This window comes from Cydia fagiglandana, chromosome 12 (assembly GCF_963556715.1).
Source record: "Cydia fagiglandana chromosome 12, ilCydFagi1.1, whole genome shotgun sequence".
NCBI classification, from domain to species: domain Eukaryota; kingdom Metazoa; phylum Arthropoda; class Insecta; order Lepidoptera; family Tortricidae; genus Cydia; species Cydia fagiglandana.
Window position 1 is genome coordinate 16,226,095 of NC_085943.1, and position 25,684 is coordinate 16,251,778.

Genomic DNA, 25,684 nt, shown 5'->3' on the forward strand with positions numbered 1-25,684 from the left:
GGAAACCGAATAATTTTAACAGCGTATTCCTGATAATATTTACAGACAAATTATTATTATTATTCAGAGCTTGTCCTATAAACTTTTGAAATTCGGCTAGTTTCAGAGTTAATACAAAATATGAAAAAATCATTGTCTGAAATAAATTCGTCCGACATATCTCAGTGCCTCAAGACGAAAGTCTTTAATCAATGTGTGTTACCAGTGATGACTTACGGCTCCGAAACGTGGTCTTTCACTCTCGGTCTCATCTCAAAATTCAAAGTCGCTCAACGAGCTATGGAAAGGGCTATGCTCGGAGTTTCTCTACGTGATCGAATCAGAAAAGAGGAGATCCGTAGACGAACTAAAGTCACTGACATAGGCTACCGGATTAGCAAGCTGAAGTGGCAATGGGCAGGCCACATTGCGCGCAGAGAAGATGGCCGATGGGGTGGAAAAGTGCTCGAGTAGAGACCATGGACTAGCAAGCGCAGCGTAGGACGTCCACCCACAAGATGGACGGACGACCTTGTTAAGGCCGCCGGAAGACGCTGGATGCGGGTCGCTTCCAACCGGTACGAATGGAGGTCCAAGGGGGAGGCCTATGTTCAGCAGTGGATGTCCTATGGCTGAGATGATGATGATGCTGATGAAATAAAAGAACAGCAAATAAGATAAAAAAAGTTAAAAAAAACAGGCTTTTATTGTTACATAGTGCAAAATGCCTTTTTTGATGGCGATGTTGCTACTATGGGACGTAGTTTAAATTTCCTTTTGCCTTCCGCATCATAGTTATACCGACAGTGACAGACTTTATGAGAAAGAAGATTTTTACAAGTTCAGCGGGCCCGCTCTCCGTGGGATTGCAAGTAAATATTCTCATAGACCAGGTACTGTTCCTTAAATTCCCTTTTATTCGTCGAGCCCACTTTGTCTTTTAATTATTCTGTTACTAACATATTTTTTGGCATGCATTGGCATTTTCCTTTCAAACTAAGTTTTACGAAAAAAAAGTAAAAATTGATTTTAATTATAATATATATATAATATATTCAAAAACACATAAAAAAACCGGTTTTTTTTTTTTAAAACTTAGTTTTTGCAAAGTGTTACTTGTCACTTTTTTACATCTATCAATAAGGATATTTAGAATAAATCCCATAGTAGCATCGTCATCAAAAAGGCGTTTTGCACTATGAAACACTAAAAACTTGTTTTTTTTTTTAAATTGGTATTAACTCTGAAACTAGGCGAATTTCAAAAAAGTTTACAGGACATTTTTGTCTCTAAATATGATCAGGAATACGCTGTTAAAATTATTCGGTTTCCTCATGTTACACCGTGTATAATAAATGAGATTCGAACCCTAAGTAAAAACTGTGTTATTTCGAATTTTGACAAGCTAATACATGAACATGGTGCATCATATAAAAAAACAATTTTTTTTATTTGTTTATATTACTTCAACAGAATCAATGCTAAATAGTCAATAATAGTCAACTAAAATAGTCAATAAGTAAGTAAGTATTGTGTATTTTGAAACTATACGGACATAAGTGATTCTACGATTAATAATTTTACACGAATAATTAGTTATTTGTACCTATATTAAATACGAACAAAAACTAGAGAGAATTGTGTAATTAGTAAAATATGCATTTTAGTTCGAATACGGCATAAGAAACTCTCATTAATAAAGACATTTTAGAAAGAATTATCATATTACAGTAACATGCTCTCCCCTTGGTAAATTCTTAATTCTGGCCGCAACAACTTCTTGATTCTTTGTATTGATAGTTCTATTATTAGTAGGTAAAATATCCCTGCCACAGAACGCATGCGAAAATAATAAATTTAATTTTACGAAACGGCTTACACATTTAAATTAAATGATGAAATTACCTGAGCCACACTTCAGTTTTTGCCGATGTTTTTCAATAAACATAGTGAAATATCAGATGTAATTTAGGATTAAACCAAATTATATTATTTAGTAGTATATGGTAAGCAGAGGGCATGATTGTGTGGCTTCAAGACACATATCGTAAAAAGAAGTGTGTGTACCTTCACTATGGTACTTATTATACTGTACCTACTAATGTTTAGAGAAACATTCATGATAGTTTTAGGTTTTACCGAAAATTGAGGTAAAAACTGATTTTTGAAGGCAGTCCTGAAAGTAGCGAAAATACCGAGAAATCCCGATTCCATTTTTGCCTGGTACCGAAAATTCCGGTTCTTTTAAACCGTACCGGTTCTGCAATCCTTAATTTATGTACATCAAAACAATTTATAACAATCACTTTTACTATTGTTGGCGCAGGTTCTTGAGAAATGACGTAGTCGACACAATTTGGACTTTTACAACTTTTAATATACTGAGAGATTAAATTACAAATGATTTTGAAAAAAATGAGAATGTATGGACGCGCGACCGAGCGATACGTGGTGTCGGCGTCGTGGCAGATCGGAGAATGGCGGCTGCCGCTGGCCGCGGCACCGCGAAGATGGAGCGTGTATGTGTGCGCGCACGCACACATGGATGGAGCGTTAACAACTATACTATGTAATTTGTAACTGGTCATTTACGCCCCCTGAGCTAAGGTGTTTTTCCAAAATCATAATAAAAAATTGGCAGCATTTAAAGAGATATTAATATTTTAACTACACAGCACAGGACGAAAGCGCTTGGAATTCTGAATAAAACTGTATATATAACTCATTTTCGCCAAAATGTCCTTTACGCCAATTAAACCCAAAAGTATCGATTTCTAAAGCTTATTACGAGTATATCACACAAGACTACATGAATGATAAAACAACATGGAAATATAGTAGTGGACCCTATAATGGACGTGGAACCAGTATTGGGACAAAAAAACATAATTCCTCTAAAATAAGTATCTAAAATTAGTTTATAAACACTGGCTGTATATTATCATAAATAAGAGTCCTAGAGCTGTTTCAGTTTGAAGTTTTATTAAATTTGGTTGTTTTTTAAGAAATTGGCGTCAACCTAAAAGTTGTCGTGTCACTGAAAAAAAATACCACTACGAATTCTTAACAACTTCGCTAAGAGAGGTGAGTTAATTTATTAAAATTTAATTAATTAATACTTGATGAAAACTAGAATGTGTTTTGTTAATTGCATTTACCATGAGATAAGGTATACAACACACTATGTTGTGACTCCACAGATGTAAAAAAATAGTGGTATTTGGCCCAATCCCATTATAGGAGCTGTAAAACTGCGTACCTCCTATGATGGGACAAATGACAGAATGATGCTTGCTATGCCATAATTTCACGTATTTAAACAATACAGAAATAAAATGTAGTTAAGAAATATGACAATCAGGAGGTATTCTCGGACTTCGGATAAATTAATATCGTTTTTCCAAACTTTTATTTAACTTGCCCTGTTAGTTAGTGTGGGTCCAATCTTGGTAGCTGAATTTGAGCCACTTTTCGATTTCCAATTCAGTTGAAATTTTGTGTAAGTACGTAATTAAGTATGCAAATCGGATGATAATGCAATATTATGATAACATGGACCTGATCTGATGATGGAGACAGGAGGTGGCCATGGGAACTTTATCGCATTAAACCCTAATTGTGTTAGGGTAGTTATATTAGAATTGTCTCGATGGATCTAATACAATAATAATTGGCTGTGGAAAGAAAAATACATTCAGCGATAAAAGCTTATACCAAAAATTGTTTTATTTTGCCGTAATTTATTCCCCATTTCAATATTTTATACTGATAGAGCAATGTCCATTATAGGGGGCCCATTACTGGATCCACGCCCATTACCGGGGGCCCATTACTGGAACTTTGGTGTCCATGACTGGAGAAAAAAAGCATAGTTTTAATTTGTTAAATATGTGGAAACTAATTGCAGTATCTTTGATACAACACGCCTAAAACATGAAAGACGGATAGGACTTTCATCTTTTAACACGCTAAGCGGTAGACCATTTACATGTATAAGGGAAATATCATAAATACAAATTTCCTCTTAAATGTCCCATGACTGGTGCTGTTACTATAACTGTGATTAGAAATGATTGATTACCTATTTATTTTACTATGTATAATACTCTAGTAGTAATAGGTACTTATCAGAATACGAATTAGCCTATAATAAATTTCAATTTTATTTATTTCGTCAATATATAAACCTTATTCAATATAAATTTCCGGAAAAAAAATCGGAACTAATAAACCAGAATACGGATGGCGACAGAATAAGGAAGTAGACGTGTTGCGCGGGAATCGTGCGGCGGGGCGCGCGGGGTGCCCCCCTGCCTATTCTATCGCTGCGTCTGCTTCACCCCCTTGAAAACGTAAAACTCCAGTATAAGAGCGCCTTAACCGGTTAACCTCAGGTTAGTGGAATGGTGCAAGTTGGCCTAACCCTGTCTGGATAGCATGAAATAATTCTTCTTCTTCTTCTTCTTCTTCTTTTCGTGTAAAGGGATCAAACTTCTTAGTACTAAATTTTTGTTTGCCAATGTTTTGCCACTTCCAGCCCTCGGGGTGTAGCCCTCAGGAGATCTTCCTCAGTGCACGTCGTTGAGCACAGAGAGCACTGTCTCATGTGTAATGTTGTTTGAGGTACTCCACACTCGCAGGATGTATCACCTTGTCGCCCAATTCCCCATCTCAGAAGATTATCTTTTGACCGACCAACTCCCGTCCTAAGTCTGTTGAGAGCTTTCCATACTGGCCACTTTTGCTTTCCCCCTGGAGGCAGGTGTTCCACAGCTGGTATTCATAGCGATGTGTCGCTGAGTTGCAAGTTCCATGACTTGATGCGAGCCTCCTGAGGAGTTTGCTGCTGGAGAGCTGAATTTGTAACAAAGCTCTTCCGGGACTTTAGCCTTGCAGTAACTGGTTTGTGGCCGTGCAGGGGGTGACGCGGGTCACGCAGTTGTTTTTCTCGCTCCACAGCCGCCGCAATATCTCTGCGTATGTCCGGTGGTGCAATTCCACTCAGTTGGTATAGGTGGTCACGTTTAGTGGGTTTTAGGCATCCTGTTATTAGGCGGCAGGACTCGTTGAGAGCTATGTCAACCTGGGCAGCATGTATAGAGTTCTTCCAGGCTGGGCATGCATATTCTGCAGCCGAGAAGCTGAGTGCGAGAGCCGTTGTGCGTAGGGTGTGTGGGGTTGCCCCCCACGTAGTCCCGGTGATGCATCGCAAAATGTTGTTCCTCGCCGCCACTTTCTGCTTGGTGTTAAGGCAGTGAGCTTTGTAGGTCAGTGACCGGTCCAGCGTCACCCCTAGGTATTTCGGGGCGGCAGTGTGTTCTAGCCGGCTGCCTTCCCAGGCGATATTCAGCTGTCTGGAGGCCTGGCTGTTTCGTAGGTGGAAGGCACAAACCTGTGTCTTAGACGGGTTAGGTTTAAGCTGGTTTTCTTTGTAGTAAAGTGACATGCTCGCCAATCCTTCCACTAGGCTATTCTCTACTGCCTCAAAAGATTTTTCTTGCGATGTGAGTGCAAGGTCATCGGCAAAAAGGAAATGTTGTAGGTTATCTATGATCGGTTGGTCGTTCGTATAGATATTAAAAAGTGCAGGTGCCAGTACGCTACCCTGAGGAAGACCATTTTTCAGGGACCTCCATCTACTTTTTTTCCCTTAAAACGATACATAGAACCTTCTGTTGGAGAGTAGCTCAGATATAACCTGCGTGAGTTTATAATCTTTTGTAGTATGGTATAGTTTGGTTACTAGTCTCCTATGGTTTATGGTATCGTATGCAGCCGTGAGGTCGACAAAGACTGCACCTGTCACCATGCCCCTCTCGAAGCCGTCCTCGATGTACTGTGTCAGGTTGAGCACTTGCGAGGTACAGGATTTACCTGCCCTGAAACCTGCCTGTTGCGCTATGAACGCATCCTCCAGGGTTGTTATCATGCGTTCAAGTATGAGGCGTTCAAGGAGTTTGAAGGTGTGGCATAGAAGGGAGATCGGTCTGTAACTTTTCACGTCGGCGGGGTCTTTACCAGGTTTAAGAATGGCAGTTACGTGAGATTTCCTCCATATCTTCGGTAAGGATGTAGTCTCCACACAAGCATTGAACAGTTTCAGTAGCCACAATTTAGCCGCAGGCCCAAAGTGTTTTATTTGTTCGACTCTTATGTCATCAATACCGGCAGCTTTCCCAACTTTAAGCTTTTGGATACCTGCTTCTAATTCCGACATCGAAAAGGGGTCTCCTAGATGGTCTTTTTCGTTTTCAGGTGAGTCCCGGGCAAGTTTCAGTGGTTTACACTAAACTTATCTGTCGTTTTTCCGTTGAGTAGAAGTTGGTGGGCTATCTGGTCGGCTGTTATGTAAGTTAAGTAAGTGTGTTGTTTGTTATCACTGCTAAGCTTGTTTATAAAGTTCCACGCTTTCTTACTATTGTGGGTCATATCGACATTCTCCACGAGTTCGTTCCATTTTTTCCTTTGAGTTTCTGATATTTCATCCATGAATTTATTACCCAGGAGGATAGTTTCCCGGGAAAACGGATCGGCCGCATATGCCTTATAGTACGCATTGGCTTGGTCCTTGAGGCTGTCAGACATCCCTGGGATATACTGGGTTTTACAGCCGCGTGGTATATGTCGTCTCGACGCCACTTTCACCAATCCAATGAACTCCTCGTAGCCATCGGCTGTAGGCGGAAGGTGTGAAACGAGGTTGTCTAGCTCTTTCGAGAAGCATTCCCAATCCGCTTTTACGAAGTTGTATCTTCTCCTGAAAGGAACTGTACGTGGTCGGACTGCTTCGTATGTCCTGCAAACTATTGGGCGGTGTTGAGTTTTAGGGATGACTTCGCATACTGACTTCCTGCACTGTTTTGAGACAATGAAATAATTAATTCGATCTCACGTGGATACCACTTTGACGTTGGCGAAATCATCGACAGTATCAACGGAGCCGTATTACCGAAAGATTGATTGAACGTAGTAGGTATACATAATATACACGTGACTCACATTACACAATAGGCAAATAAGCCAAATAAATTGCTCCAGCAGATCTCATTCGTAACCTTTTCTCGGTCAAAAAGACATTTTTCTCCTATCTCATTAAAGCGAACATGGTCCAACTACAGACGTAATAATTTTCTCAACCGTGCGAGCAGTAATTTGAATAAGCTAACGACAGAGCTTGATATATTTTTAATTGCGACATTTCCTCCGTGAGGCGCAAATTGACGGAAATGTGTTTCAATTAGGCATTTTGTATTTAGATCGTAAGTGAATGCTTTTTGTACCGGGTGTGGCCTGTAATACTAGCAAATAATTAAAACATAGATTGTACTCCTCAAACGGTGACACTTTTATTCAACAACTTTTAAAAATTATGAAGTATTTAGACTCCCTTATTTTTCATACAAAATAAATATTATCTTCAATGGACGCCATTGCCACGCCATATGATTGACGTTGCTTGTCACGCCTTAAACATAACAAAATTCGCAATACATTGCGTCTTAGGATAAACTTAAAGTGTATTAAAAATCAAACTACAAGTTATTTTTAAAAGTCGCTAAAAAAATGTCAGTATGAGGAGTGCAGCCTATAGTTTACTTTTTTGCTTATATTACAGGCCACACCCGGTATGTAGTATCTAAGTTATAACTCATTATTTTGTTCTTAATTTCTCTTTTAGTTCTTTTTTTCCACTTTATTGGTGTCCTGTCACCGATAGTAGGTTTTGCTTACGAGTATGTAGGCGAATGTTGTTAGTTCTGTTTAGTTTTGGTTCGAGTCTTATCTCTTTCATGTGTGAAATGTGTGTGTGTGTGTGTGTGTGTGTGTGTGTGTGTGTGTGTGTGTGTGCCATTGTTATTTAGTTAGCTGTTGGATCTCCTTGTAAATAAATTAATAAATACTCACGAGCAATTGTCCGAACAGTAGAAACGTAGGTCGACACCAGAATCAGGAGTGGCAGAATGAACATAAAAACTAAGGACAGCGTTGTATACAATTGCTCTTGCCACTTCGCTGAGTAAACTCCGTGCGTGACACATTGGTAGAACTCCTCAACAAAAGGGCCTTTTGCTACTTGAAACACTATCGTCTGAAACAATGAAAAAAATCGAATTATGATAGCATTGTCAACCTAATCGTAATTAAATTTAGAACAAGGGACAAGGGTTTGGTTCGTTACAAATTTATCCTGAAAGGATTGTTATCCTAAATTGGGTCTATTTCCTTTGTCCTTTTATAAATTTAACACTTAAGCATGGATAAATATAGTAAGAATAGAGTGCTCATTTCATAATCATATTTGGTTCCAAGCAGTACTGATATGCTAAATGTCGACTACAAAAATAAATAGACGTTTTGGTACTTTTGTATGGAGTGAGCACTCTATGTATTTTTTTCTCTATGACTTAAGTGGATCTATATCTGAATCCCTAAAGTCTTTTCTCCTATCTTTGCATTCCCTAATATTGTTTGTCATAATGATCAGTTGTCCTAACACTCGTATACCCTAATTTTGGTTTCCCTATTATCGACTGGCCGATTTTTTTTGTCCTAATATGTTTTTCCCTAATGGCACTTTCCATATTGGGTATTTATCCTAATGTTATGTAGCATAATTCTTTTTTTGCCTAATTATTGTTAGGCCTAAATATTGTATATCCTAACCATCATGTTACCTAATTTTACTTAGCCTATCGTTTCTTGACCTAATACTCGTATGTCCTAATTTAAATTTCCCTCCTAACCTAACCAATGGCAGCACTTCATTTTTGCGAGGATCGCAGTTCTAACCTAACCTAACCCACTTTTGTGACAGCAGTTCGTTTTTTCGAGGGTCACAGTTCTAACCTAACCTAACCCACTTTTATGGCAGCAGTTCGTTTTTTTGAGGGTCACAGTTCTAACCTAACCTAACCCACTTTTGTGGCAGCAGTTCGTTTTTTTGAGGGTCACAGTTCTAACCTAACCTAACCCACTTTTGTGGCAGCAGTTCGTTTTTTCGAGGGTCACAGTACTAACCTAACCTAACCCACTTTTGTGGCAACAGTTCATTACCATTCATTATGGAAAGTAATTGTTATGATAATTCATCAATAGGAAAAGTAACTGTTATGATAATAGATCATTAGGGCAATAGCCATTAGGTCAAAACAGTTAGAGCATGTTATTTTATGCCAAACATTGTTAGGGATTTCGAAAATATGGTAAAAAACTTTAGGGATCTTGATAGTTATGGTATAAATGCTTAGGTCAAATGATTCTTAGGCTAACCATTACATTATGGAAAATAATCGTTATGACAATTGATCGTTAGGGCATGTGCCCATTAGGACAAACCAGTTAGAGCAAGTGACTTTAGGACAAACGTTGTTAGGGATTCAGAATGACACCCATTTTTTTCTCTATGACTTAAGTATGTATCTACAAAAAATAAAGGGCAGTGAAAAAGTCGTTTCTTGTTGAAAGGCTTTGCGTATTAAAGCTGCCATCATGAGCAAAAATCTGTTTAAGTTGGCTTAGTTGTCAAAACACAGCTGCAAAAGGGTCAACCCAAAAAGTTTTGGTAGTTTATCTTATTAAACACAAAGAAATCTCCGTTTTTTAGTTTAGTTTTGTATGTCAACTACAAAGAGGTGCAGAGCCGCTCAACCACTTTGAATTTTAAGGGGCTACCCCACGCCAATGACCTTCGATCTGAATCCCTTACTTTTCTCATGTTTTTTTGTAGCTTATCGTATTAACAGCAACGGCTTTAAGCAACATATTCATATTCATATTCATATTCATATTCATTTATTCATAAAATTACAAACTTTACATGTCAAAAGGGTTATTCATTAATTAGGTCCATTTCAATTAAATTACAATTCATTAAAATAAAATAAAACAATATAAAAATAATCAATACAATTCAAATAAATATAATATTAAATTAAGTAACGATTAAATCATAATTATTATATTCTGACATGTCATAAAATGCATTGCTAGTTAGCCATTTTTTTAATTCGGAGTAGAATGTCATAGTATCCCATATACTTCAAAGTTCATTGTCTTCAAGATATTTGGGATTGGGAACAATTTTAGGCTAAAAAACTGGTTTTCTGGCCATAACTTTTGTGTTGATTTGTTTAAAATTAAAACCTTAGACACGTTTTTTGGAACGTCAAAGACGTACCCAGATATGTAGATCTCGCACATGTCATATCTTACACAGCAAATTAGATACGAAAAAACTGTTATTTGGACAATGTTTAAAAATTCATAGAAAAAAAGGAGGTATTTATTATTTTCAAAATCCAGTAGACAAAAACGGAGATAAAAGATTGAAGAACCGATAACCGTTTGTCTTATGATTCTACCTGTAGTGCAGAAAAAGGAGATACGATTCAAAACTTGTCAAAAATCGATGAAAACCTCGGGTAGCCCCTTAATGTTCAAAACCCTAACAAAAATGTAATTTCTGATTTTTATTTAAGTCATTGTTTCGAAACTGTTTGAAAACGTGGTTTATATATTCAGAAGTAGAAAAACAACAAACAAACATTTTTTGTTCCTACTTTTAGTCCTAATTAAAGGTGGCTCTTATTTTACTAGTATGAAACGATTCGTATCAAATGTTTGACAGCTTTATTAATTTTCTAATCACCGAAAAGCAACTGTTAAATATGATATTTAAACAAAAACAACGCGAAAACATCACACAGAAAACAAAACATTGTAAAGAAAAACATCGCGAGGAAACCGGACTAATGGGTTGGAACATCAGATGGCAATCGCTTACGTCAATTCTTGGGATTAATTATCAAGCGGACCCCAGGGTCCTATGAGCCGTGGCAAAATACCGGGATAACGCGAGGAAAAAGAAGAATAAATCATGGGGAAATGTAAACCGCTAAGCCCAAAATTTAGAAAAAGGTAAAAGATACAAAAAACCAATTCAGCTTACAAGTACATAATTCGCCGGTTGAGAATACGTTTGTGCCATATCCATTTTTGGCAAAATCGTTTTTTAATCATTCTTAAAATAACAAAAAATATGCTATAATTGACAGTAATCGGTTTTTGAAAAAAAAACAATTTTTGAATAATGTTGTGCCATATCCGCATTTTGCTATACGATAATTACACTCTTTTAACAGAAAATTATCACAAAAATGTGACATATCCAACACTTTTGTGTCATATCATACATTGTACGGTTAACATTTACTCATCGAAAACGGATATGGCAATATTAAAAATGCTTTTATTTTATGATGTTTACAATATTTGTATGGCACTATAAATAGGTAGTAAACATATGTGCCTAAATGATACATAAGTTCAATATTTCCTAAATGAAAAACTTTTCGAAAACAATTTATTTTTGCTTCTTTTAGCTCTCCTACAAACCAATGTAAGTGGCGTATGGCACAAACGTATTCTCATCCGGCGAATTATTAGAATATATTATGTAAAGCTTATTATATGGCGTGAAAAACGTACGCAGATAGGTAAGTCAATATTGGTTTTCAGTTAAATATTCCCTACACGACGTATATTCATTTCAATGGAGATTGCTATTCACAGATATCTGCTTTTTATGATTTTCACCGTCTGCAAAATTTATAGGTGCTAATATAAATATTGATATCAAGTAGCGCATATGTTTAAAAATACTGCGCAGTTCAATTTTGCCTTTACTATTTATTTATTTTTATAAAAAAAACACCTATGTGCAGGTTAAGGTGATGTTCAGATATCAACTGCAGCTGCATTACTGTTGCAGCGTCGCTGTTCCTACAGCAATGTGACGTTCGCCGCCCTATTACTACCTGGATTATTTAATTTTCGACGTTCATTCCGTCACTCATTTTATCCAGGGGGCCTACCGCGAATCACTTTCGACTTATTGCCTCTCTGTTGCACCTGTAAATTCGTACTTAAGTGTGACAGGAACGCAACACGTCGAACGTGGTTCGCGGTGAGCCCTCAGGAAGTTGATACAACGGCGGCAATAACGACCCCGCAACATTTATGTAAGTAGATTTAGTTGCCTATCTTAAACAGAGTTATTCAGGCTTTAATGGGGCTAAAAAGTAAATAATAGCGATTATATCATAATCATTTATATTTTATTTGTAATTGAATTTTATTATATTTTATTTCTACCAAATTGTAATTTTAGTCTGTGTATGTTACTACGGACTTTGTCGGAAATATTATTTTTAACTCTTTCCCATAAGACATGTAATCGTAATATAAACTGTCATTTAAATCCAATCTTAAAACGAAACTCTAATGGTAATTTGATCGCGGTTAAATGACAAACCATTGAAGTTGAAAACATTATAATTCTGCTTGAAGAAACATTTGCCTCAAGGTTATTTTGGTACTAACGACATATGATAATGCAAAACTGTTAAAAATTATTTTAGTGTTTTGACTTACGAGATGGTAAAGTCGGGATAAGAGTGTATTTCTTAATACACGGCTACTTTAGATAACTCAAGTGTCCATTTTGTTTTCAACGCGGAGGTCAATTGGAAAACTGTTGCAAATTAGTAAAAAAACATAGTTGAAGGCTCCTCTACACGATGGGCCAATGCCGGCCACTCCAAGGGACGCAGCCATGCGGTATAATGAGATAGCAATATCAATTGCTCCCTCTAACGCATAAATGCGTCCCTTGGAGTAGCCGGCGTCGGCCCGTCGTATAGAGGAGCCCTGACACTTACTTGTGGTATACTTAATCCAAAACTTAAAATCCAAGCTAAAATGACTAGTCTTCCACTTCTCGTCGCCGTGCCAATACTCTTCATAGGGTATTTAACGGCCAGCCATCGATCAACTCCAATCAACACCAATATATTTGTACTCAAATATAGTGAGAACATTTGCACAAACTTAAATAACTTGCATCCCACATTGCCAGCGTACCACTGCACTGTAAACATCCAGCCGGCTTCCCCTCCAATACAAAATACTGTCACAAGCAAATCAGCGATGCTCAGTTGAAATATTAAACTGTATATCGCCGTCCAAGACGGCCTTGCCCGACCTCTGCTTCGCTTGCCTCTTCTTATACTTATTATAGTTGCTACATTCCCAAAGAACGATAATACTGCTATCACTGAAAGCACGCTCCCTCTTATTACTGTCCCATTTTTCAATACTGGTGAGTGCTCCCAACATCTTAGACGAGTATCGTTGTACAAAAATTCACTTTGAGTGAGATTTGTTGGATCAGTGCTATTATCTATTATCGCCAATCTGATGCATTTTTCTATAGGCCATATTTCAAATGCAGGTCGTATTTCTAATCCTGGTAAACTCAGGTTTTTATCGTCATATAATGTGGTATTGTTGCCTAAACCTCCCATGTTTCGTCATGCGTTAGTTTTTTTTCTGCAAATCTGAAACAAAAAAAAAGAAATATTTTTATATGTTATCAACAATACATAAATGGTTATTCAACTTATCCTAAGGTACAAAGATGTTCTCATAACAGAACTCTTATTTGATATACCTTGTACAAAGATGTTCTCATAACTCTTATTTTATATACTTTATTAAAAAAAAAAAACTGCCATCAGAGTTAATTTTAGTCTCAACTGAAATGATTCGCTTCACCGACTTTAACAGCGTATTAAACTCTCCAGAATGTGAAAAGTTTGTTCATCTGCCATACAAATGGAAAGCAGTTTTGGATGAGAACATAACGTTCATTCAACTTTGGGTTAAGTATTAAGTACGAGTGTGACACGGCGTTCGAGTATGAGTGACAACTTTTTCAGGTCGAAAGTAGCACGTGAACTTATTTTGAGTACTTATACACTACTAGCTGTGCCCGCGGCTCCGCCCGCGTGGAATTCGGTCTGTTCTATTTTTTCCCCCTCTCCCCTGGAGGCGGAACTTGATGTAAAGTTGACAGATGGATATGCTAGAGAACTGTAGTCCAGATAAAATATTTTACAATTAGGTACCACTAAATAAACCTACACTCCAAAATTAATAGCTTTTTTCGCCCTTATTCAAATTTTATACGTGATTTAAACGACAGAGTAGTAGGTGTATATCGGACGATACAGTAAGGTATACGCGCGCGAGCAAAAGCGAAGCGGCTTGCCTGGCTAAAGCGCCACTCACTGTGGTCTTCTTCAGACTCCTGACGAAAACCATGTGCCCTTTGTAACCTCGATTGTTTTGGGGAAGGCATGGTAATGCGTAAAAAATGCGAGTCCCAAATCGTTTGACTCCGCAAACGACCAGTGCCGGATTAAGATATTTTGATGCCCTAAGCATTTCTAGACCATGGTGCCCCCTCTCCCTAGGGTCGTCAAGATTATATTGAATTTTTTTTTGGTCAATTGAGTGACGTTCATTGCCGCATTACAGCTGGATATGGAAATCAGTCACATCATTTTTGCACAAAAATTGACAATGCTGCAATAGTAACGTTGCAACACAGTAATGCTGCTGCAGTTGCCACCCGAATATCACCTTTATCACATCTTAGAATGTTATTGAAAACGCGAGCGAAGCGAGCGCGAAAATTTTTCGATATAAAAACGCAATTTGATAGACAGTTGTACATTTTTACTTTTAGTATAGAAATCAGACACATCATTTTATCACGAAAATTGACAGTGCTGCAGCAGTAACGTTGCAACAGAGTACTATTTTCGATATAAAAAAACTGGTCAAGTGCGAGTTCGGACTCGCGTTTCAAGGGTTCCGTACATCACACAATTTTCAACAATTTTTTTTTGTACATCAAACGTGACGTGAGTGAAACGTCTTGAAAAACCCGAATGGGTCAATCAAAAACCAGATGTAACATGATGTTTTCTGGCATGGTGGCTTATATTATCTCTGCAACTATTCAAAGTAGCTTAGATAGGAAGATTAAATGCCGAACAGTAGTACAAGGTGTCCAAATGCGAAGACTGAAGACCGAGCTCCGCCTAGGGCTGATAGCTCGGAGCGTCCGACGAGTCACGCTTCCTACAACTTCCGCAAGTGTTTTAAAAGGCCGAAGAGAGATAATACCTACAGGGTGGCCAAAAAATAAGAGCATTTCCGTAGCCGGGGAGGTTTTCGGATTATACTGAGCTTTACAACTTTTACTATGGGACCCCAACCCCGAAATCGCGAAAAAAAATGTATCCTCCCGTAGAAAACGGACGAGCCAAAATGTATGAAACAGCCAAAGTTTTCCTCGCAATTTCGGGGTTGCACGTTGGCAACGGGAATACACTTAGTTAATTTTTGGCCACCCTGTTTAGTGCTTTTTAAAACACGTAACAATAGTAACCTAATCAATCAGTACTACACTTGTACCAATGCGGCTGTGTGCCAGATACAGCCTATAGTCACACCAATAAAAGTCTGCAGCGGATATGATAGCCCACGCAGTGTAAGTGTTATTAATACGTCATAATTTCATAGAAGTTTAACGTTTAATATGACACTTGCACTGCGTGGGCTATCAAAATCGCTGCAGACTTTTTACGGTCTAACTATAGTCGCATTTTTTGTCGTCATTCCCACTCATGCTTGAAGTTAGCTTCAAGCGTGAGTCGGAATGGCACGCCTCTTCGGGACGCTTCGGGCCTTCGACCTTATGCGGATATCGGCCTAGAGCCTTCGCAAATAGCTGTCTACATCACGTTTCACTTAAACCATTGCGGGCTGTGTCCCTAAAAAACCTAAACCGCATTTTTGTTCTTAAATCCGACTCACGCTTGACTGTAGATTTCTAACAGGTTTTCCTGTCATCGTTAGGTAAAGGACTATTATGAGTATTTTTTTCAGAATTTTAGACCCTGTAGTTTCGGAGATAGAGGGGGGGGGATGGTCATTTTTTGTCTTATTTCTTGAATAACTTCTAAATTTTTTATTGTAAATTTATAAAAAAAATATATTTGAGATTCTCACCTCACAATGAGCTCTTTCGTTTGATATGTAACACGACATAGTTTGCAAAACTTTGTTTTTAAATTTTATCTTTTACCCCCCAAAAGTAGCCCTTATGTTTAAAATTCATTTGTTGACGTTACATATTCGTCTTTGGGTCACAGAGTTACATATGTGTACCAAATTTCAACTTAATTGGTCCAGTAGTTTCGGAGCAAATTGGCTGTGACAGACGGACGGACAGACAGACGCACGAGTGATCCTATAAGGGTTCCGTTTTTTACTTTTGAGGTACGGAACCCTAAAAACGCAATTTGATAGACAGTTGTACATTTTTACTTTTAGTCCCAACCAGGCGCGAATCCAGGATTTCATACAGAGGAGGGATGTGACAGTTTTCTATCAGCCTAGCTTCATACAGAAAAGATGCAAGAAAGCAGAGCTTGGAATTGACCAAGTGAATTGTATTGGCGAAATGTGAGCACGGCAGAAGGCCCAGCTGCGAAAGAGGAAAGCTTGGATTTGGATCCACGCCCAAGTGTAATTAAGGCAGAAGATCAACTTTGCCGTAAGGGGGCATGCCTTGCATAAGACCTCACGCCGAACTGCAAAAGAGTGGCTTGAAATCGAATCTATGCATGTAATCACGACTCTTCTATTGCTCGCTCTTTGGCTTCACTCGAAAGCGCTACTTGATAGGATGCTTTTAGTTTTCGGCTTTCACGGGGCCCCTGAGACCTAACTGCCAAAGTGGTATCACTTTGACAGTTAGGTCTCAGGATCGCGGCTAAGTAGCAACTCGCCTTGGCCGACAAATCTGCCGTGCAAGAGAGCAAAATTCGCTATAAAATCGGTAACCTATGTCGAAAAAATCGACTGGCCGCAAGCCCGAAAGCAAGATTTTTCCATGACTTTAAGGGCGTCCGCGTAAGGTCAAATCGAATGCCTACGTTGGAAATGTTCATACGTACCCTCACTCTCTTACTTTTAGTATGGAAATCAGTCACATCATTTTATGACGAAAATTGACAGTGCCGCAGCAGTAACGTTGCAACAGAGTAATGCTGTTGCAGTTGCCAACCGAATATCACCTTTATCATATCATAGAATGGTTTTGAAAACGCGAGCGAAGCGAGCGCGAAAATTTTTCGATATAAAAACGCAATTTGATAGACAGTTGTACTTTTTTACTTTTAGTATGGAAATCAGTCACACAATTTTATCACGAAAATTGACAGTGCTGCAGCAGTAACGTTGCAACAGAGTAATGCTGCTGCAGTTGCCCCCGAATATCATCTTTATCATACCGCAGAATGTTATTGAAAACGCGAGCGAAGCGAGCCCGAAAATTTTTCGATATAAAAAACGCCATTTGATAGACAGTTGTACATTTTTAGGGTTCCGTACCCAAAGGGTAAAACGGGACCCTATTACTAAGATTCTGCTGTCCATCCGTCCGTCTGTCACCCGGCTGTATCTCACGAACCGTGATAGCTAGACAGTTGAAATTTTCACAGATGATGTATTTCTGTTGCCGCTATAACAACAAATACTAAAAACTAAATAAAATAAAGATTTAAGTGGGGCTCCCATATAGACTGGTCATATTTTTCATAAAAACGATTTCGACTGGCAAAGCATATTACTTTTTGGCAACCGGGTTTTTTAACCTAATTAGACCCCGCTGAATCCGAATTTGCCGGTTGCTTGATCGAATTCTTGACCGGAAGTGAGATATTTGACATTTAAGGTCCCTTTTTTTCGTTTTTCGTAAATAACTCTTAAACGGTGGCGCATAGCAAAAAATGGTCTATTACATAAGTAATCTGCATAAAATTGCCTACAAGAAACATTCAGTACAATTTTTCGCTAGGATCAATATTCAAAGAGATCTCAACGCGGGAAATTTAATTATAATCACTTCTAAGGTCCCGTTTTTTAGGTTTTCGTAAATAACTCATAAACGGTGGCCAATATCAAAAAATGTTGTTAGACGTGAATAATCCACACTAAATTTTGAATAAAAAAGATTTAGTACACTTTTCGCAGGGATCAATATTTAAAAAGATAATAAAGAGGGGAAGTTAATTATAATAAATTCTAAGGTTCCTTGTTTTTATTTTTTCGTTAATAATTTGAAAAGTATGACTCATAGCAAAAAAAAACTTATACATAAATAATAAACGTAAAATTTCCTACAAGAAACATTTAGAACACTTTTCGCTAGGATCAATATTTAAAAAGACAAAGCAGCGGGTAAGTTAATTATAATCAATTTTAAAGTCCCTTTTTAGTTTTTTATAAATAACTCGTAAACGGTGTCCCATAGCAAAATAGGTTTTTAAGAACAAATTATCTACATAAAATTTCCTCCAAAAAACATCCAGAACACTTTTCTCTAGGATCAATATTTCAAGCGATATTAAAGAAAGAAAGTTAATTACAATCAGTTCACAGGTCACTTTTTTTTAGTTTTTCGTAAATAACTCGTAAACGGTGGCCCGTTGCAAAACAATATTCTACATAAATACTAAACATAAAATTGTCCACAAAAAAGGTTCTGTACACTTTTTCGCTACGATCAATATTTAAAGAGGTATTAAAGGGGGTAAGTTAATTATAATCAATTTTCAGGTCCCTATTTTTAGGTTTTCGTAAATAACTCGTAAAAACCTATTTTGCTATGGGACACCGTTTACGAGTTATTTATTAAAAACTAAAAAGGGACTTTAAAATTGATTATAATGAACTTACCCGGTGCTTTGTCTTTTTACATATTGATCCTAGCGAAAAGTGTTCTGAATGTTTCTTGTAGGAAATTTTACGTTTATTATTTATGTATAAGATTTTTTTTGCTGAGTCATACTTTTCAAATTGTTAACGAAAATATAAAAACAAGGAACCTTAGAATTTATTATAATTAACTTTCCCACTTTATTATCTTTTTAAATATTGATCCCTGCGAAAAGTGTACTGAATCTTTTTTATTCAAAATTTTGTGTAGATTATTAACGTCTAACATCATTTTTTGATATTGGCCACCGTTTATGAGTTATTTACGAAAACCTAAAAAACGGGACCTTAGAAGTGATTATAATCAAATTTCCCGCGTTGAAATCTCTTTGAATATTGATCCTAGCGAAAAATTGTACTGAATGTTTCTTGTAGGCAATTTTATGTAGATTACTTATGTAATAGAACATTTTTTGCTATGCGCCACCGTTTAAGAGTTATTTACGAGAAACGAAAAAAGGGGACCTTTAATGTCAAATATCTCACTTCCGGTCAAAATTTCGATCGAGCAACCGGCAAATTCGGATTCAGCGGGGTCTAATTAGGTTAAAAAACCCGGTTGCCAAAAAGTAATATGATTTGCCAGTCGCATCAAGAAGGAGAGCGATTTTGAATTTTTTTGTCTAGTCTAATACAACAAACGTGATTTTAGACCGTAGTTAAGCAACGTCGGGCGGGGTCAAGTACTTGGATGGGTGACCGTTTTATTTTTGCCTGTTTTTGCATTATAGTACGGAATCCTTCGTGCGCGAGTCCAACTCGCACTTGCCCGGTTTTTTTACTTTTAGTCCCAACCAGGCGCGAAAAAGTTTGCCCCTCCTTCCTAAGTAGCGCCATAAGATTCAGGGGCAAACTTAAATCAAGCGAGTATTGTGTCTACCCCCCCTTATATGGGTTGAATTTTTATAGCCTATAACCTGGCCGGAGATTTTCTCGACAGATTAGTAAAGTTTTCATCAAAATCCGTTCAGCCGTTTTCACGTGATGCGCGTTCAAATAAACAGACAAACAGATAAACAGATAAACAGACAAAAATTCTAAAAACTGTTGGAACGTGTTCTGTTATCGATTCTAAGTATCCCCAGCCAACTTTTTTTCAAATATCTTCCATGTACAGACTTTCGACCGTCTACAGCTTTATTATATGTATAGATAGATACAGTTGTAGCGTCGGACCAAAAAAAGTCTGCAGTGGATTTGATACCCCACGCAGTGCAAGTGTCATTTATACGTCATAATTTCATAGAAGTTTGACGTTTAAAATAACACTTTCACCTCGTGGGCTATCAAATCCGCTGCAGACTATTCTTGATCTGACTCTAGTACAAATGAGTAGATCATTATAACAAAAAATAGACGCAATATAAAAATGTGTCCTTTATTTTATTTATACCGGGTGTGGCCTGTAATATGAGCAAAAAATTAAATTGTAGGCTGTACTCGACCAACATTTGTTCAGCAACTTTTAAAAGTAACTTGTGGTTTGATTTTTAATACATTTTAAAGTTTATTCTAAGACGCAATGTATTGTGAATTTTGTCATGTTTAAGGCGTGACAATCAACGTCAATCACAATGATATGGCGTAGCAATGGCGTCCATTGAAGATAATATTTATTTTGTATGAAAAATAGGGATTCTAAATACTTCATAATTTTTAAAAGTTGTTGAACAAAAGTGTCACCGTTTGAGAAGTACAATCTATATATGTTTTATTTTATTTATTTTATTTTACGAGGGTCGCACTGAAATATTCGGGAATGGGACACTTAGAAATAACATAATAGAAAGAGGCATATAATTTATAAAAATGTAACTCTTTATAAAACTTTTAAGGTATATTTCATTTGGTTGTCATTTGTATTTAAGAATTACTGGCAATTTGAAAATTGTATGTCGAACATTATTTGAATTTTTGGCAAAGTGATTTTTCCGATCAAATTTTTAAACGGTTTTCAATATGCCCTCAGCGAACAAATAAAAGTTACAATGGGCTTCTGTTATTTTTTTATGAACTAGAGTTCATCGTACGCTCGTTTGCGGTTAAAATTAAATATGAAAGTCACTTTCATTTTATCCCATAGATGATCTTAAAGAAGCATGTCATTCCAAAGCGACGTCAAAAATTAAAATCGCATTTGTGCTGTTAATTAAAAAGACTGCCAAAAAAGTTGCATATCGGCAGATTTCGACATTCCTAAATATTCATATGACAACAGTAAAAAAATATTATATATATATATATATGTAAAAAAAACTTCAATTCCGTTGGCTACTCCACGAATTTCATACAAAACCACTAAGGCTCCAAAATCGCCATACAAAAAGGACTTTGGGATTATGAGCCGTGTGCATTACAGAATGATTACTTTCAAAAGAAAATTTATATGCGTGGTCAGTTTGAGATTAAGTATGCATTAAAATAAAGATTGACTGTCTAGATGCGACAGTATTCTCTATTCCCGACATTTTCAGTGCAACCCTCGTATTTTAATTTATTTTGTAAGGAGTACTAACAGCTGCAAAAACATAATTAATTATTTGCTCGTGTTACAGGCCACACCCGGTATAAAATTGTTCAATATTAAAATTGGAATGTATTGGTACTGAAACCAAGAAACTTAAATGAAAAAAATGGCACTAATTTACAATGATTTACTTTTTGCACCAACGCTCACAATTCAATATACCTAATGTACTTTTTAGGGTTCCGTACACAAAGGGTAAAACGGGACCCTATTACTAAGACTCCACTGTCCGTCTACTCCGTCTGTCTGTATTGCCTGTACCGTGTCACCAGGCTTTATCTCATGAACCGCTATCTCATAGCTAGACAGTTGAAATTTTGAGTAGGAGTATGAGTAAAAACAAAATAAAATATTTAAGTGAGACTCCCAATACAACAAACGTGATTTTTTTCCCGTTTTTTTTTGCCTAACGGCACGGAGTCCGACTCGCACTTGACCAGTTTTTTATTAAGCTTATTTTACTTCTAAATGTATATTCGATACATAACATACATACATTCGATACATGCCATATTCGAATTTCAAGATATTCACAAGAGACGACACGTACAGATCCTTTCTAGATACGTTATAGTTTAGATATCAACTAGTTCACTTTTCCAGCGCAATTCGGGCAACCAATGTCACTTTTACGTTAGATAGAGTAAGATATCTATTAGATGTGAACTGAATCTCTAAGTCATAATCATATCCTGTGGAAATCGTTCAAGAGTATCTCCAGAATCGCGTAAATATCAAATTTGACAGGTTTTTTTTTTGTCAGAGGTGGAGGTAATCCTCATTGGATACTGCCGGCCCGGTATCCGACAGCATGCCCGGCTCGGCTGCGTTGGAGCTTTTTCTCCCAGCCGCCTACGGACTAAACCCCTCCACCCTGTAAAGTGTTTTGTTGCCAGAAACTCGGCGCTATCGGTATACGCGTTGTTTCTGGGTGTGTAGTTGTGTGATCCGGGAAAGAATTAAGTGTAGAGTACGTGATGAGTTGTTAGATTTTAAACATATCGTTATCGTATCTTGGTGATGTCTAAAAGATGTCTAATAGATGTCTATTTCAAAATCCGAATCGAGCCCATAGTAAATACTAGACAGGCTGAAATTACAGATGTTACTTCTCATTGTTATTAAAAGACTTTTCTGTCTTTGTTATTTTGGCTATTCAAGCTACTTGAATAACAGTTTTAGAAATAATGTTAAAAATATACGGAGAAAAAGATATTTATATAGCGGTTTATATGTCTAGGAATACCTTTATCTTGGCCAAATAGTCTCTTTCCAGGCGCGACAGGAGAAAGAAGTCCAAAGACGCACCGAAAACGCCTGGAAGAGCTATTGGTCAATGAAACACCTGATGAAGGGAGACCTACCTCTATCATTCAAGCGTAGGCTCATGGACATGTGCGTACTTCCAGTTCTCCTACGGTGCTCAGACCTGGTCATTGATGGAAGCTCAGAAGTCCAAACTCGGGGTTTGTCAGAGAGCTATGGAGCGCAGCATATTAGGTGTAAAATTAAGGGATCGAGTCCAAAACACCACGCTGCGCTCTAAAACTCGAATAATGGACGTGGCTCGTAAAGCGGCTAAGTTAAAATGGGACTGGGCTGGTCATGTCTGCCGAATGCTGGACGACTTGTGGGCCAAGTTAACCACAGAGTGGGAGCCCCACGAGTCTAACCGGGGAGCCGGCAGGCCTCGTCGGCGATGGCGGGATAACTTGGACTCCTTCTTGAGAGGCTGGCCAGATATTGCACTAAATAGAGACGAGTGGAGAAAGAGGGGGGACGCCTTTGCCCAGCAGTGGGACACAGTGGGCTCTGAATAATATAATAGCGGTTTCTTTAAAACGTGGGTCACAAATAATATTTTCAAACGTTTTGAATAAAATATCGTAGTCTGTAAATATTTCGAATGTAATTTGTACAAAAACGTAACTATTTTATACTTAGTAGGAAAACTGCGTATTTATTTAGAAGCTACCTATTAAGCTTTTTAAACCGAGATTTTCGCAAGGTAAGAATTTTATTTTGAAAACCATCTTGAGGTTTTTACCTAGGCACCTAATGAGATTTGTTATTCAACCTCGAAACAGCGCGGCGAAAGTAAAACAGGCCCTCAAAGGAATTAGGTTTATGCACTAAAACTAAAGTAAACCACTCTCTTCTAAAATTGTCTTACAATTTAATTAATGTTGCTTTTACGAAAACCACTTTGTATTTTAAGCTAAATGCAACATGATGCATGGAATCGGTAAAGTAGAGACACTTTCCAGATAGATTTTCGTAGATTGATCCGCCTGTTGCTATCTTTATTGCACGCGCATAATTATATAATATTGCTGTCCCGCCCATTATGCCGGTTGTTAATGTCATAATGTCTGTGCGATTTTGACAGCAATATAATTTTATAATGCGCGTGCAATAGAGTTAGCAACGGGTTGTGTGTGCGAAATGTACGAAAATCTGTCTGGAAAGCATCTGTTCTTTAGCATAACATAGAAAAGTATTTTAGCATAACATAGAAGTGTATTTTTGCATAACATAGAAATGCTTGAAAACAAGAATCGTCAATATAAGGTAAAAGAATTTCAACGCCGGGGCAAGTCTTTGAGATGAAGAAAAAACAACGTCACGTTACCATTTTTCAAACAAACGTACGGTGCGATTCGGGAAATGAATTAGACATCTATTAGATATTTTTTAGACATCACCAAGATACGATAACGATATGTTTAAGATCTAACCTGTCAAATTTGACATTTGCGCGATTCTGGAGATACTCTTGAACGATTTCCTCAGGATATGACTTAGACATCCAATTCACATCTAATAGATCTCTATCTAACGTAAAAGTGACATTGGTTGCCCGAATTGCGCTACAAAAGAGAACTAGTCGATATCTAAACTATAACGTATCTAGAATGGATCTAGTACGTGTCGTCTTTTGTGAATATCTTGAAGTTCGAATACGGCAGTTAGTCCCACTTTGCTTCTTGAATATTACCACGTTGATATTGAAAAACGGTCATCTACTATCCTCTTAAATCAGAAGAAAATTTTGCACTTATCATGTTGCAAGCGTAATATTAGGTTATTCATAATAATTAGGGTCCATTAATGTAAAAAAAGACTGAAATAATTTGAGAGAATTATACAGGCTGCTAGCTGATGAATTAATAGAACGCTCAAATGTATTTATAGTCGCACCAAACAAAGTCTGCAGCGGATTTGATAGTCCACGCAGTGTAAGTGTTATGTATACGTCATAATTTCATAGAACTTTGACGTTTAAAATGCCACTTGCACTGTGTGGACTATCAAAATCGCTGCAGACTTTTTACGGTCTGACTATAGTTGAAATTGTTTGAACTGTTTTAAAATGAAAATAGTATTTGCGTATAACTCAGTGTCTAAATTTAGAGGATTCAACACGTGTTAAATATTGAGATTTCTGGTTCCCTCCGGGCTCAGCATTATAAAACAAAATATTTATTAAAATAATGCTTAGTTAATGTATAATATTGAATCATTTGCACCAGGAATCATAGTCTAATGATGAAACAAGAAATAATTTTATTCCAGTAGCCCACATTTCCATTTAAGCGGCTTTAGCCGGTCCCATATCCTTTAGGATAGTCAATAACTATGCTACCTTCTCTGGTTGGAACATTTTTGTTATTATAACCTCAGAGTCTGCACTGCAAGCTTCAGCAAAATTATTTGATCTCGTCCCTGTATTTGATCCCTAGAAACTCACGATTAATTTTACATGGTAATATTAAAATCCGTTAAGTTTTTCGTAAATCTTTTCTTACGAAGCGAACGATTATTGGTTGGTTCTTGAATATGCACAAAGGTTTAATAATGCTTACAACAACAAAATAACTATAATTATAGTAATAAATATGTAATAGGTAGCATAATAACTGTACCTACTCTTATATATCTGATATATGCGGTCAAATAATACACTTTAAATAGTCAGAACTATATTCATAAATATAAAATCGTTTAACTCACACGATGTCTTTTGTTACACATTGTAAGTACCGCAGTTGAAAATCACCCGTATAATTTATGCAATGACTTACTTGACATTGGCATTGGTCCACTCAATTCAAACAGTGCACATTTAGATATCGTGTGTCAATCTTGATAAACCACATTAGTTCAATGAATCGTTTGGTAATAACATTCCGATGAGTACTTACACGCGTATTCGGGAAACGAGATAATCACAAGATCTAGAAACGATATAGAGATCAACTAGATTTACATTAGATATCGACTAGATGTGACTTGGATATCTAAGTCATAACTTGTCGAAATCGTTCAAGAGGACCTCCAGAATCGCGGAAACGTCAAATTTGACTTTGATATCTATCTTACAAATATCTTTAAATTATCCATATCGTAACTTGTTGACGTCTAGTAGAGATCTATTTCATTTTCCGAATCGAGCCGTTAGTTGGTCAAATATCGAATGACGCG

At 37.1% G+C, this 25,684-nt stretch overlaps 1 protein-coding gene across 1 annotated transcript in view; it reads right to left on the reverse strand.

The window, feature by feature from the left end:
• The window catches only part of LOC134669638 (gonadotropin-releasing hormone receptor), a 120,613-nt gene that overhangs the window by 42,510 nt on the left and 52,419 nt on the right, over positions 1-25,684 (reverse strand). Inside the window, exons 2-3 of the mRNA XM_063527306.1 lie at positions 12,699-13,376; positions 7,885-8,068 (exon numbers count right to left, since the gene is read on the reverse strand). Coding sequence (XP_063383376.1) covers positions 7,885-8,068; positions 12,699-13,343 — 829 coding nt within the window. The 5' untranslated portion in view covers positions 13,344-13,376. The remainder of the gene's footprint in view (positions 1-7,884; positions 8,069-12,698; positions 13,377-25,684) is intronic.